Here is a 15,619-nt window from a genome sequence, read left to right on the forward strand (position 1 = left end):
CTGCATTAGCCACAAGGCACCCGTAAGAGTCGAAATCAGCATTTAAGTTCGATCCCCTAAACAGGAAAGGCGTCATCATCCGGCTAGGGCTGAGATCTCGATGCTGCTATGTCTCATTACCTGTTTCGTGACTTTCTTTTTTTAAGAAGCGCAAGACCCTCTTTCTTTTACGGTTCTCGTCTGCCAACGGCATTGAAGCAAGCAGTCTTTGTCCTGTCTATCCAGCCGGGGAAGAGCCAAGTCCCTTAGAGAGGGGATGAGATCAGTCAAGTCTAGGAGAAGGGAAGGTACCGCCTTTTAGTTAGTAACAACTTGGTAAGGGATCAAACCCTGTCAACTAAAAGCTATCCAAAACGTACTCGTGAGGAAAGCCGCTTGAAAGCCAGTACGGTACCACTCTCTCCGCTATAAGAATGGGGTAAGCCGATCCCATTCATTGCTTTAAATCGGGGTGAAAGAAAGGCTAGTGAAAGGTCTTTTCGATAAATGACGTCGTATCTCCGGTCGAGTGGAACCAAGGCTCCTGGCCGATTGAAATTGAATAATAAAAAAGATCCTCTAAATAAGATAAGGTGAGACCTCATGCTTGTAGCTTCTCTTCTTGCTACTCGCTACTAATAAAGAAATGGCGTGATAGAAGATAAAATTCTCCCTGTATCCCCCCCTAAATCAAGATGAGATGGGCGGGTTCAGTCTGATTTTCAAATGCCGTTGACTTCGACCTTTAGCGATTCGCCCCTGAACCTAGAAAAAAAACCTATGATGCCTTCCTCCCTTCGGCTTTCAGAGTTTTGAACTAAGCGGACTTTGCATTGGCAGCTAAGCTTCTTCCGATCCTCACTCAGGCAATCAAGGAAAGGGTCGTGAGGATCCCAACTCTGAGAGGAAGCCAACATTGACTGACTTTCATGGTTAAGATTCGACAAAAAAGAAGAAGAACCAACAAGATAAGATCGAGCGGTCTCTGCTCCTCTCTAACTCAGAGGAGAAGCGGAACTGTCTATGGACTGCCTTGCTTGATCATCCTATCAGTCATGGTAACGAATTTAGTATCTCTGGTAGCTGGTTTGACTGTTTGTGATAGAACAAAACAATAGCAAGATATATCGTAGTAAAGTAGAGCTATAGACTGCATGATTGGCTTGTAGGAGAAAGAAAATAAGGATTCGGGACAAGACGGAGATGCAAGCTTGTCTGCTATTGGATGTTCTAGTTTAGCTCGCGGATTGGTCTTCATTGCGCACCATCCGGCTGGTAAGAAGTTGAGATTGTTCCGCTAGTGTTGCTTGGTCAACAATTTGGAGAGTTTGCTTTTCTTTCATCTTTCTAAGAGCAGTCTGTTTGATCAAATCAGGGATCAGACCGCTCCTGGTGTTCGAACTAGTCATTAATGGTCGGCTTCATTGGTATCCTTTCGGTATGCGTTGCGAACACTTTCATTTTGAGCGTCTCATCTTCTCTAGAGAAGCGAAACTCGAACGGATAGAGCAGATGGTCCAACTACATAACTTTTTATTTTTCATTACTTCTATGGTCGTGCCTCGTGGCACGGCAGCACCCTTACTATTGAAATGGTTCGTCAGTAGAGATGTTCCCACTGGTGCCCCTTTTTCCAATGGGACTATAATTCCTATTCTTATCCCTTCATTCCCTCTTTTGGTCTATCTACATTCCAGGAAATTCATACGCTCCATGGACGGAGCAAAAAGTGGAGTCTTGGTCAGAGCAAGCCGCCCTATTCTATTACCAGACATAATTGGGAGAAGCTCATCCGAAACTAGAGCTGGAAACGCCTCATTTCGTTTCGTTCCCGTTCTTCATTTCCTTCTTATCGAATCCAAGGGGGACTTCTCATATTTAGAATCTTTCTGCGGTGTGCTCTGTTTACTATTCTTTCGTACTCTCTTCTCTTTACCACGCGATAGGTCAGCAAAGCGTGAGCGGGCGCGGAGAAGGAAACGCCAAACACTTCGGCCTAAGCCTAACGGGAATGAGCAACAACGAAATGACAAGATGGGGTGCTCCGGGCACCCCCATTTAGAAAGAAGGGTCGAAGGTTTTTGGCCTGTAGCTTTCCCCGTCCCCCCTTCGTCGGGTGGTGCTTGTGTGGGGGGTGTGCCACCTGAACCTGAAATCGGGCTTGAAGCTCTCGCCTTACCAACGAGCCGACAGCTGATGGCTGTTGGTCACGACTACCACCAAAAAGCTCCAATGAAGATGAATATTTCACATTTTGGAGTGTGCATCTGTATGTTGGGTGTTCTTCTGTCGTGCGACCCGGCGGCTTATGTGCGACCTGTGGCCCACGCCTCCTATTTGTTCAGGGCGGGCGGCGTGAACTCTGACTCGATCCGGGTATTCAATCCCGCCGCTGAGATGCTCAGTTGACTCCTTAACCTTGATAGGAAGATGGCTTCTTCAATAATTCGTGCATAAGGGTAAGGAACTTTGGATGAACTAATGCGAATGGGTGTAAGCCTCGCTGCTCGGAAACACCCAGTGCTGACCACACTGAGAGACACGAAAGCGCAGGTAACGCCAGTTGGCGAAGTGGCGTTAAGCATCCCTAGCGGTACGAAAAGAGAGGTCGTGATGATATCATCTACGTCCGTACCGCTCCTCGTGGAGTAGATCCCGCATCCAACCAAGTCTTTGACCAGGGAACGGGAGAATTCCCACTACCGCTGGAAGGCCAGCCGGGCCGTGAGCGCGGTGGGAACGGGCTTCCCAAAAAGCCAGCCCCGGGCCGGGGTCGGCATAGAATGAAGGGGACGGCCCTAATGTTGTTGTGTTGGCAAAGCCAACTTCTTGGGTTGCGGGCGGAGAAGAGCGGACGTGGGGACTCAGACCGGGGCGCAGCGTAACTAAGAGAGCCATTCCATTTAGGGCGAGACAGAAGACAGGACGCACTCTTGACGTAGATAGAAGGCATTTCTCTATAAAAGTCTATCTCTATCGAAAGAGTGAACCGCTAACTGTGTTGTAAATGGAGTAGGAGAGCCTTCCTAGGATCTGTTTGAATTGTGGCAATTGGGGCCTGGTAGACTATTGCAGACCTTGTTCGTCAGTATGAGCTTATGCTTAACCTGCACGACATGAAAGAGCAACCTGGACAGTCTATTCTCAACTTATATTCTTTGTTGTCCTATGTATGTTTTTTGGAGATTCTTCCGCTCATGCTAAGAAGTTTCTTGACTCTCGCTCTCACTGATGATTTTGAGCCTGCTCGAGCCTATTTACTCCATCGCAGCCCCTTGCCTACACTGTATAGTGCTGTTGCAGAACTAATCTCTGAAGAGACTTAACTTGGAACTATGAAATGACAATGAACTTCATTAGTGAGGGCTACTTCTTCTATTATACCTTATTCTGGCTCATCGAATTCCTGTGACTGAAAGAAGCCTGGGAATGGAATTCGAGACTGTCTCACTCGGCCTCCTCGCAAGAACACACCTAAAGGTAGTCAAACCCAGTCTCAACCTCAAACTCATTCCAAGGCTGCTGCTACTAATGAGGATTCTTCTGAGCCTTCCTTTGAGTTAGTTAAAAGCCCTTCTCGTCATAAGCTGCTCCTTCTCTAAGACATTTTGCATTTGTCCATCTCTAGCCAAAGCTGTCCTAATCCTCTTGTCAAGCTGGGCCAGGCTAGCTCTCTTATTCTGGATTGGCCATTATTAGAATACCGGTACAAGCCGTTAGGAGAGGCAGATCAGTCAAAGTATCTTGCTAGAAAGTCACTGCTACCTTATTCAGTCTATCCCGGCAGTGCCTGAATGGGAGTCTAGGCTAGCCAGTGCATCAAACTTTTGACTGAAAGAACGACTTTTCCAGCTAGATCGGACTAATTGTTTTTATTACCGGAGGCATAATGATAGCACTCAGCGGTTCGGGAACTCTGCCTATCTCAATCCCGGGATGAGATAAGTTCAACGGGCAAGGCCGGCTTTGCTTCATATGTAGCGGATCGGTATTCTGCTATTCTCTCTCGCTTGATACCGGACATAGAACCCTATCTCGATCAACCCAACTGTCTAACCTTTCTTTCACATCACAGCTATCCACTCTCCTTTCTTTTTTTGAAAGTCAATCTTTTTTCGACGCTGGGCTTTAGTCATCCTAGTTCTACACGGGAAGGGAAGAGAATGACCAACTTCCATTGTCAATCCCCAAACGGCTTGAAGCATCTGGTATTGGTTCATCTACCTTGATCTGCCTTCCGAGTGACATGGAAGACTGCCCCTTTCAAACTTCTTAGCTCAGAAAGATTGGAAGATTAAAGCTATCTAATTCAACATCGGACTTGTTGCTGTATTGATTCCCACTTGTTGAAGCTCTATCTGGTACTCCCTTGCGCTAGAAGCTCTTGCTAGATTATCCGACATTGACTCGCTATAAGAAGATTGTCCGAATAGCATAATTATTCTATATGTGAAAATAGTGATTTATAAGGGCTATCAGATAGCAATGAGTGGACTGGCAACCTGTACTTCTTTCTTTGACAGGCATTGCTGGTCCTAGGTCTGGTTGGGTAAAAAAGCTGGGGCATAGCTTCTATTGCTGGCTTGTCTGCCCTGTCTCACTTATAATTGAGGACTTTTGCAGCGATATGTCGATCAAAAAGTCACTCCATTTTGACATGCCTATCTTTGAAAAACGAGTGGAGAGCTTTTCCCCTATACGGAGATAGACTATCCTTATTAGATTAGGAATTTCCGTAACCGGTAGATTGGATTTCCGGTGGAAGTCAACAAGGACAGATTCCTGTTGGCTAATCGAATGGAAATCCCATCTCATTTCCGATTTGACTGCCTAGACTGAGCAAGCAATATCTTTGCTGTCTCCTAGTGGAATTAGCAGACTCCGACATGAACTCTGAAACTCTGATTGCTGTTTGAAAGGGTTGACATAGATTGCTATGCTAATCCGTTCTCTGATCAAGACAAAAAAAAGGGATTGAGATCAGTCTGTCAATAGCATCAATGAGAGAAGAAAGGACACTCTCCATCATGCAATGAGAGAAGAGAGATGTACTGAAAGCATGATCTCTCTTACTTCTCCAATTGAGAAGGATAACCAAATCCTTCTCAATTGTTTCACTGCAGATAGCATCCAAAACTCGGAAATGTAACAAAAGTCAGATGCGGAACACATGCAAGATTGCACTAGTCACAGAGAGAAGACAGCCAATCCAATAGAGCAAGCAACCAGTCACAGCAAGGAAAGCAAAGAGAGAAGCTAGTCACAGGTAAACATGCACTGTCTCTAAGCTCGATTGACTGGCCTAGTTTCACTCGGAGATAGAGACCAGTTACCGAGCCAGTCAGATGCTTGCCTGGCCTTGTCTAACTCCCCAGTTTCACAAGCAAGCCAGGCAGATCACCTTGTTCAAGGATTTCAGAGCGAGTACTTCCAACAAAACGTCTGCCTAGACAGAGCTTCCAACCACTTGGACCCGATGATACACCTGCAGGTAATCCTCTGTGAATCTGCAAGACAGGGAGAGAAAGACAGCCAATGCAGTCAGTCAGAGAGAGATGGGAATTCTGCTAACTGAATTCGGAAGACTTGCTAGTCTAAGAGAGATTGGACTCATGCTTCCGGGAATCTCAGTAGTATACCAGGAATGCCCTATTGAGCGTCATGCCTGAACTCATGTTCCGGAGAGTGCCTGTCGGATCACTTATGCCTATGCAAGGAGAGAGCACCGCTAAGGGAAAGTTCAATCATTGGGAAGGTCAGACACAAGAAACCCGAACTGCCTGAAAGGTAACTAGCTTGTCGTCTTCTTTCCTCAACCAGTGACAGGCCTCACTATCTACTGGATTTGGTCTACCGGGCAGCTAGATCGGACTGGTAGCATGCTGAGAGTCCTGTGAGGAAGGTCTTCCAAGAGAATGGACCGATTCGAGATGTGACAGCGGGTCAGTCAAGAAAGCTGCCAGTTCTATTCTACGAGCTGCTTCCAAAGGTGAGAAAGCCTGTTTCTCTGAGCTAGGACACATGCCCGGAAGAGAATCCGAGGTCTATGATGCCGAACCGACATCCCTGTTTGGAATAGGATTTTCTTGAAAGGGACCGGCTAACCACTCGCTCTCTCAGTCGAGCAAACCTTTCGCTTTCCTTTGACTTGCGGATACTTCCTTGCGAATAAATAAGGACGGACTATAGTGCTACTGCTAGAGGGGACTCTGCTAGGCTTGCTAATTCGATCCTTGTCCGATACGGCAGCTGCTGGGTCTCCCCATCTCTCCTAAACTTCCCCCGGTCTTCGGCCCGAGCTGTATGAGGCAGAAACTCGCCCCACGTACGGTTCGGAGTCCGAGCCCCACCCCATAATGGTGCGGCTTAGGTCAACTAACACAAAGAAGATACAGTTCACTCAACGATTGCCTTTGGGTTCCGAACTCCATATGGGGAAGGAGCGTTGTTGTTTCCGAGGTCTCGATCATTTACATGGACCCACTTCTCATTCCATTTGTGGGAATTTGATGATCTATAAACCGTCCCTAACGAATGATCGCCTCATGTTTGAGCATGATGAATCACTTCGTGCCGACCTGTTGCCAATAAACTTTCCGGCCTCATATGAGAATGGAAAACTGGAGAATTTTCTGCATCGGTGGATGAAAAATCGCGAACATAATAATTTTTTGTTGATCATGTTCCCAGAAAAAAGATACTTTAGAGAAACAACGAGCACGACTGAAGTGGCTATACATACAAATCCATTTACGGATAGATATGCTTCGATTGGAACTGGAAGTTCCAGAACAGGCGGCTGGTATACCACCATAATGAAACTGCCTTTTCTTTTTTTTATTCGGATAGGATTTATGTTGGCTTCGTCGGGAGGCTCGCGTAGTTTGTTACGTCAGCTCCAAAAGGATGAGTTGCGTTGGAATCGAGAAAGTTCCGTGGAATTCAAAATTGCATTAATAAAGAAAATAAAAGGAGTCTTCAACCCTCTCAATCAATAGAGGCTAGATCGGACTAAGGAGAGAGACGGTTGAGTACGGAAGCGAAAGCGGAGATATAGGCTAAAATGCCCAGTGAGAATACTGACATGGGTCAGGAGAAATCCGAATGACTAGTGGCCATAACTCATTAAGCAATCTTAACCTTTTTCGCTTAGCCTTTCCTCTTTCTACCGTTACGAGATGCAGTATCCTCTAACGTTTTTGCTTGCACGGCTCCGGGACGGGAAGAGGTTTCCTGCCCCGCGAGAAACTTGGCACCTCATCAATAGGATAGGATCCAAACTTGGTGTAGACGGTCTTGGGGATAGTAGGCTCTGTTCTATCGAGGCAGAAGAAAAAGAGCGAAGTTATTCTCTTAAGGTCAGAATGAAGAGAAAGGAACAGCGCCGTCGTGGCTACAACCTAGCTTGGGAATCTATCTGAACCAGGGAAAGCAGAGTGAACAGCTTCACATCTTACTGACAAGGTGTGTGCCCAGCTAAAGGAAGATCATCTTTCTTCATTGCTAGGATCAACGGCAAAGATCCCCCTAAAATATGATTTAGGGCTCGAGCCTCGGGGTCTTGGAACTTATTGAAAAAGGGAACTTTGTTACAACTTCACCTACCACCAAAGCAATCTTTTACTATTTCTTGGTAAAAGCTAGTCTGAACTAGGAGGATTCCCAAGACATGAGCTAGCGGATGCTGGTCTGTGGCAATTTAATCCTTGGTTAGTCAAACTCGTTACTAAAGCCTTGTCTGTCTTAAGACCCCATTCCTCAACAATTGGGACAGAGCTCTCTAACTTACTTACCTGATTTCCGACTAGTTCCTAGGGGTCCAGATCTTCACTTACCACCAACCCAATCCTACCTAAAAAACAAGGTTGATTTCGAGGACGTGATCTAGCTTGTTTTCCTGCCAAGAGGCCTGCTTGGTTCCCGGTTTCCCGTTCTCTTTGTCTAAGGCTAAGAATTCGATGGTCATTTTCTCCCTATAATGGAGCTCTAGTTACTATCATACCATCGAAATAGACAAGAGTTTTGGTATATCTTCAATCAAGTATAAATGTTTTCTATAAAGTAAAAGAAAGAAGTACCCCTCCCCGAAGGTAAAAATCATGCTTTTCAAATGCAAGGCAAATAGTTAGTATCCGGGCTTGCACCCCCTATAATTTCATTAATTATTTATAGAACTCGGTACCTTGCTTGACTGGAGGGCACGGCACTGACTTGCTAGTCAAAGTATTCATAAGAAATCACTATTCTAAATGTCTCCTTATGGTTGAGGTGGGAGTCCCTCTTTATAACCCAATAACATAAACCTCTCCCCAAGGGTTAGGCCTATTCGAAAGAATAAGTTCTTTCACAGGTATGGCAGAGTAGGAGGGGTAGGCCATGGGCTTTGCTTCACGAATTTCTTTTCGTTTGTTTCCCTTTCCCCTGAAGCAGAGTAACATTGCTATCTAATAAGGGGGAACTCGATTTTAGAAAGAGCAAACTTCATTCATTGAACGCAAGTAAGCGATAGGCGATGTGGCATACCGTTTGGCACTACCTCCAGCGCTCTCCAGAGTTCACAAAGTATTCCACGTATCCATGCTGAGGAAATACGTACCGTCGCCAGAGCATATCTGGTTGGTAGAGGATGTGGTTGTCTATAATAAATTCACTGATGAAGAACGCCCGGAGAAGATTGTTGACAGAAAGGATCAGGTACTCAGGACGCGCACAATTCCATACGTCTTAAGTGGAGGAATCAGCCCAGGCATGAAGGCAAGGCCTACGATTAGAATAGAATGCTGACTTCTAGTTTTTAGACGGCTCTTGATGAGCCTGTGGTCTACACAAAAGTAGAAGGGATCAGAATGAAAGTACGAACCCATATGTAAACAACCACAACAGGTCATGATTTCAGCGAAGAACTTGGATTTCATACCCGCTAGGTATACCTGGGAAAAAGAAATCCTTTCAATAAGCTTGAACCTCAGGATCAATGCAATTGGATTTTATCCCGACTAGAAAGATTCCCCTTCTGTCCAATCCCCGTGAATAGTGTCCCCCACCTTCAAAGAGAATCAATAACATCTTCTCCTACTAGGCGAAGCAAAAGAAGAGTCAAGAGAGGTGGAAGCCCCAGTAGCGGACGGTGGAAAGCTGCCTAGCCACATGCATTTGAATTCCCAAGTGTGAACATGATAAATGGAGACAAAGGTCGACAGTCGCGAAAAGGAAGGTAACCGCACCTGTAGGAGGCATATTACAGAAAAAAAAAGTAAGGATAGGATTAACCCCGGTCCATCAGATAGAATCAGATCTCGAACAACTGAAAGGCCAAATGAAAGAAAGACTCTTCTCCATAAAGAATGGTCTACTATGGAACATGACTGTATCAAGTATGTTCGATCCTGCCAGCAGTGTCAGATCTACGCAGATAAGGAAAAGGTTTTGATTCCTCTGAATAACATGACAACGCCTTGGCCGTTCTCAATGTGTGGAATATCGATGTCATCGGAAATATGACTCCAAAAGCTTCCAATGCTTCATCCTAGTGGCAATATACTACTTCACCAAATGGGTTGGTGGAAGTCGCGTCTTATCTTATGCAAATAAAGATCAAGAAGGTAGAGATTCATTCAAAACAACATCATAGCCAGCGTCCTAATGACATCATCACTGACAATGCCACCAATCTGAACAATGACATGATGTATCCTACGTTTCAAAATTCCTTTGTTAATTCAGAAGTTTCCTTATATGGTTCCAGTAAAAATAGACTGACATAGTTATTTTTTTTTAGCAACCTCCTCCTCTTTTACCGAGACTTTCTCACATAACGCCTGTTATGGCCCTTTCAAGGAGTACAATCGTCTTAGTTATGACTGCTATTCACATGGTTGTTGGCTCCATTTCGACCAAAAACATCGCTTTATGTATGGATCTTTACCATTCCAGCGGCGGTACTTTGAGCTGGGAACTTTATTCGGCTAATCACAATGTTTCACCTGACGGTGAGAGTACAGTTGGGGACAACTCAGGCTGGACATTGATCCGAGGGAGCAACTCCGGAGAAAGCTCCGAAGCAAGCGGGAATCAGCCCGCCCGCTTGTCAAAATGCAGGTCCAAGCAACCAGCGCCGCAGCATCCAGCTTTCCCGCTTGCCTGTAGAATCTGAAAAGCAAGCTCAAATCCCTGTCGAATCTTTCCTTTGGTTGCCTGCCGACCTATTGCATTAAAGACCGGCAATCAAATCTTTGCTTGGCTTGACGATCCCTTTCGAATCAGCTGAAAGCCCGACCCCTTCCCAATGTTTTCAAAGCGGAAGGCAGAATCTCGGTTGGTTCATGCGTTAGGTCAACCATTCCTCTAGCATTCCGAAGTGAGAAAGAAGCCCTGTTTTTCGAGAATGCAAGTTCCATTCGCAAAGCCCAAGCCAAAAGCGAGTAGACCGAACTGCTTGCTTATGTGAGGTTCTTTCCTCTCGCTTGTTCATCTTGTTTTGAGTACTCGACGAAATAATAGCATAAGAGAAGAGATTGGGCAATGGAGTCCACTTCGATATCACACCTATTTGAGTCGGGAGTTCCTCCTTTGATTCTAGCCTTGCTTGGGAGGGAACCAGTCTCTCGGATAGCCTTGCGTTCGGGCATGCCCATATTCAGCGACCTACTGGATGCTGAAGAAAGGAATAAACAACACGAGTTGCCGCGCTATCGGAATACAATGGATTCAACAAGCACGTATGGATAGGTTGGGCATAGCTATTTCAATCTCTCTCGCACTCGCTCTCCTGATCGACCAGACTGAATCGATACAATGAAGATAACAGATGGGAGAGTGACCCTAAGTACAATGATTGCCCTATGAGGTACCGTATTGGGCTCATGTTTTTCTTTTGCCCATCAGGGGTGATCCATTAAAACATTGTCCACAGGCCCGACTTAATGGATCGGATCCATTTACATAATCATAATATCACCAGTGGTCACATTCAAAGGATATAAGAATCGGTCTATCATGCACTTAGTTTAATCTAATGGATCCTTGGTGCATACTTTATCTGGTCATTTTGCCGAAGATGATTGATCGACGCATGCGAATAGCTAGAAGAGGGGAAGACTGGCAGAGCATAAATGGGGTTTGGTTTTGCAGATCATCATCCTAAGTGGTTGAATCCAACCTGAGGTATGTTATATTATAGATAGAGATCTTTATTGATGCATGGGTCTTCCTTTCTTTTTTTAGTATGGGTTTCCGCCTCATCCGGTACATGTATCTAAGCTGGTAGTATCAAGTCGACGATACATTAAGACTTGTTGTTCGATAGGCAAATATAGGAACTATTACCACCCTATTCTAATAGAATAATAGAATTACGGACCCATATCTACAAATAGGATATCCGTGAGAGACTTTCTTTGACTAAATAGATCGAAAAGAATGATTGCATTTCAAGTGAAAGATGTTTTAAATTCCCTCCCGAAATAGAATTGGAAAGAAGACACTTAAAGTGCCTTTTCGCTAGTAAGATCCATACAAAAACAAGTGCGTCTCACTGTCACGGGAATAGACAGAGAGCGATTGGAAGCCTTATGCTCCGCCCGCGGTGCTAAACTCTAAACTAAAGCTCCGCGAGAATAGAGTTTCGTTTTTTCTATGGTCCGAAGAACGCTCAGAATCCGGATGAGTTTACTCAGGCACAGATCCATTTTCCCTCTGCCTCGGCGTCACTCCAATAGCCGATGTCATCATTAGGGCAAACGATTTATCTTTATTGCCTATCTCTCTAGAAAGGAGTAGTAATAGAAGGTTAGGTTTTCATTGGGTATGATATTGAGTGCCGATCCGGGATACTCCGAAGGGCGACTAGGTCAGTCCATTGAGGGAGGCAGAAAAGGCCAACTATTCGCCATCGGGAAGTAGATCGGTCTTTGGCTGGCCTATACACCAATGGTCCTTGATCTGCTCTTAGTTGTCTGCAAGGGTAGTTGAGTTCTCCACTGTTGAGGTTGGTTAAAGAGCGTGCAAGGGTTTTTCCTCTTATTTGTTCTTAGCTAGGGGCAAGGCAGTTCATTCATGGAAATCAGTGCATATTATACTCTGTGTTATAAACTCTCTGTCTTTTCTGTCAACAAGGGCGATGCCCGACCGATCAACTGTCTGACTGCAGCTCAGTGCTAGAAAGAAGATTTCTCTAAAGAAGGACCGAAGGGACGATATTGAAATGAAATGCTTGCCCTAGATTATGACTCTCTCTTATTATGTGATCTTGTCTTTCCTGCTGCTGATGTGCGAAGGTCTTGCTCGAGTCTCCAAGAGGTGTCCCCACCGGCTATCAATCTTTACTAAGGTGCTTCCCGACCCGCTCTTCCTGTTATGCAGGAAGCTGCTAATCTGGCTCTGCCCGACGCCCCCTATCCTTATCAAGAAAATGAAAGAATTGGGGGCGATAGTGTAGAGTCAATTAAGCGGAGGCTTTTGGCTGGATCGAATCTGTCTCGTTATGTCGTATATATGAGTCTGCCCTACTGAAGCTCTCCAGTCTGCGTAGTCCGTTTCAATGCTTCTTACGAAGCAAGTCACTCTTCCCGCATCAGGGACTGATTTATCTTTCGTGGTTGGTTGGGGGGAAAGGGAAGTGGGCTGTGGGTCCCTGGTCGCTTTACTAGCCGTTTTTCGATGCGCGAGGAATTGTCTGAAAGTGAAAGACATCATTGGTAGGCGGCCAAGCGAAGATTCCAGTGTGATTGGGCATAGGTAGGCGCAGTGAAGAGAGATCAAATCCTCTCAACTCATATTTACCACGTAGTTCGTCGGTCAAACCAACGATTCTCTTCTCAAAGTAATAGAGAGATCTTTTTCTAGTTAGACTTCTATCAATGCAATGAAAGAACCATCCCTTCCTATTTCTTTGTCCTGTCAGAAATAGAATAAGACCCAAAAGAGCCCTTCTTTACCACTTGAGGGGGTGGGGGTGAAGGGGGGGGTTTACACACAACCGAGGCAAAGTGGTTTATGATTGAATCTCAGAGGCATTCTTATCATTTGGTAGATCCAAGTCCATGGCCTATTTCGGGTTCACTCGGAGCTTTGGCAACCACCGTAGGAGGTGTGATGTACATGCACTCATTTCAAGGGGGTGCAACACTTCTCAGTTTGGGCCTAATATTTATCCTATATACCATGTTTGTATGGTGGCGCGATGTTCTACGTGAATCCACGTTGGAAGGACATCATACCAAAGTCGTACAATTAGGACCTCGATATGGTTCTATTCCGTTCATCGTATCGGAGGTTATGTTCCTTTTTGCTTTTTTTCGGGCTTCTTCTCATTCTTCTTTGGCACCTACGGTAGAGATCGGAGGTATTTGGCCCCCTTTAGGGATTTGGGTTTTAGATCCTTGGGAAATCCCTTTTCTTAATACCCCTATTCTCCTTTCATCCGGAGCAGCCGTAACTTGGGCTCATCATGCTATACTCGCGGGGAAGGAAAAACGAGCAGTTTACGCTTTAGTAGCTACCGTTTCACTGGCTCTAGTATTCACTGGCTTTCAAGGAATGGAATATTATCAAGCACCCTTCACTATTTCGGATAGTATTTATGGTTCTACCTTTTTCTTAGCAACTGGCTTTCATGGTTTTCATGTGATTATAGGTACTCTTTTCTTGATCATATGTGGTATTCGCCAATATCTTGGTCATCTGACCAAGGAGCATCACGTTGGCTTTGAAGCAGCTGCGTGGTACTGGCATTTTGTAGACGTGGTTCGGTTATTCCTATTTGTCTCTATCTATTGGTGGGGAGGTATATGAAGGAACGAAACAGTGGATTGAGGAATGAAAGCTCGAAGACAAAGAGAACCGGGCTTTTCAAAAGAATTACTGCTGCTTTCCCACTCCCTTTGATTTTAATATACAAAAAAGTCTCTTCCACTTTCCTACAAAATCTCTCTTTATTCTGGCACATAAATGAAGGGATCGAAGAGATTATGGCAGAAAGAATCAGAATATGTTCACCAAGAAATTCCCCGAAATTGGATCTTGGTCTATTTGAGATTGTTCTTTTTAATCGTAATCAAAGATGTTTTCTTGTCTCTCGTTTCTTTTCTGAACAAATCGAAGAACCTAATGGATCGAACTCATTGGATTGGTATCTGGATTTGATGAGGGTTGAAATGGAAGTTGGTTAAAAAAAGAATACCGGACTAGTTAAGGTTGCCATTAGTCGGGAATGAGCGAGAAGAGAAGGCTTCAAGCCCTAGAAGTCAAGGCTAATCCGCTTTTTCAATAGAGAGAACAAGAAACTGTCCAGAGCAGAGTTAGGGCAAGGCGAGGTTAGTCCAGTTACAGGTAAGCTCATGAATGCCTTTTTTTTTCTAGGGAATACCTCTTTCTTTTCTTTCAAGTGAGTGAAGTTAGCTGAGGGGAATGCTCTAAGTAACCAGTCCTGCCAGTCGACCGACAGGGGGAAACCCCTCTTTCTTATTGTTAGGCTGACTTAAAAGAAGGTTCAAGACTAACAAAGACAGGAAAGGCGGAAAAAGAGATCGGGATGTGAGATTCCTAATTCAAATGAAAGGGATGACCATATATATATGCTCACAAAGTGCTTTGCCTGTAATCGATGGCAGAAAGACTCACTCTTCCCCCTCTCTTAGCCCAATCCGTTAGACAAGGGTGCGGTTTTGCGGTCACTCGTTCCTCGCTTTTGCCACAAATGGCACCTACATCTTGTGGGCAGGTTCTCCTCTTTTGGGCCTGCTTGCTCTCACCCGATAAAGCGCGATACGCGGAACCAAGATCGATATAAGATATTGGACGGTCTTGGGGGCCCGCGTAGCCCATGCCGGCCTTGCTTGAAAGTCCCACTTATCTTTCATCCACCTTTTTTTCCTGACTTTTAGCGGTATTCGGCTGTCCTTGTAACTATCGCTCATGACTGGATCTTTATCCATACCGAAGAAAAAAATGGATTTCTGATCCGATCCAATCGAGAACTTATCCCAATCAACGAGGATGACGCTTCTCGGCAATATGCCACCGATGACTACCACTGCAGGAGCAAGTCTGAGTGAAAGAACGAGTTTCATACTTTCTTAGCTTAGAGAGGGAGGCAACTGAAGCTAGTCGGGTTTAGGTCTGATATTTGCTTGCCTGAATCTATCAACAGGGCTTTCATAGGGAGGTTTTTCTTAAAGTTTTCAAGTGATAGTGGAATTACCAACAAAATACCAGACTCTCTGGACTTGCTTTCTCCAACCAAGATAGGGTTTTGTCCATTCCGCTAGGACAGGTCTAAATGCGCTGGATTGATGCACCGGTAGGGGGGAGGACCAAATGCCTAGCCGTCGGGGGTTCTTCCATCATATCAATCAAGCTCAGTCTCCCAACAGCAACAACCAATCCGGGCGGAATGGCGCCTATACTCGGTCAATGGAGTCCACTGCTGGGACTGGCATTGGATTCGGCCGCCAGTTGTTTTGCTATTGGTGGCACATGGTCCCTTTATATGGAACTGGTCAGAGAACGAATAGACGCGGGATCGATCTATAGGCTCCGATCCAGTTTTGGATCTCTCTAACGGGACTGGAACGGGCGAAGCCATTGGATTGATTGGGCGAGTTAGCCCAACAGGAATGTGGTCGTCTAGATCGTACCTGCG

The 15,619-nt window shown here is 45.3% G+C and overlaps 1 protein-coding gene and 1 further gene across 1 annotated transcript; both read left to right on the top strand.

The window, feature by feature from the left end:
- Positions 1-1,491: 1,491 nt before the first annotated feature.
- On the top strand, positions 1,492-6,905 carry ccmFc (cytochrome c biogenesis FC).
- A 6,067-nt stretch (positions 6,906-12,972) lies between these two features.
- On the top strand, positions 12,973-13,770 carry cox3 (cytochrome c oxidase subunit 3). Its single transcript has one exon. The coding sequence runs from the start codon at positions 12,973-12,975 to the stop codon at positions 13,768-13,770; it is 798 nt and encodes a 265-aa protein (YP_007889807.1).
- The last annotated feature ends 1,849 nt before the right edge of the window (positions 13,771-15,619 follow it).

The sequence above is a fragment of the Vigna angularis genome, assembly GCF_016808095.1.
Source record: "Vigna angularis mitochondrial DNA, complete sequence".
Classification (NCBI taxonomy): Eukaryota; Viridiplantae; Streptophyta; class Magnoliopsida; order Fabales; family Fabaceae; genus Vigna; species Vigna angularis.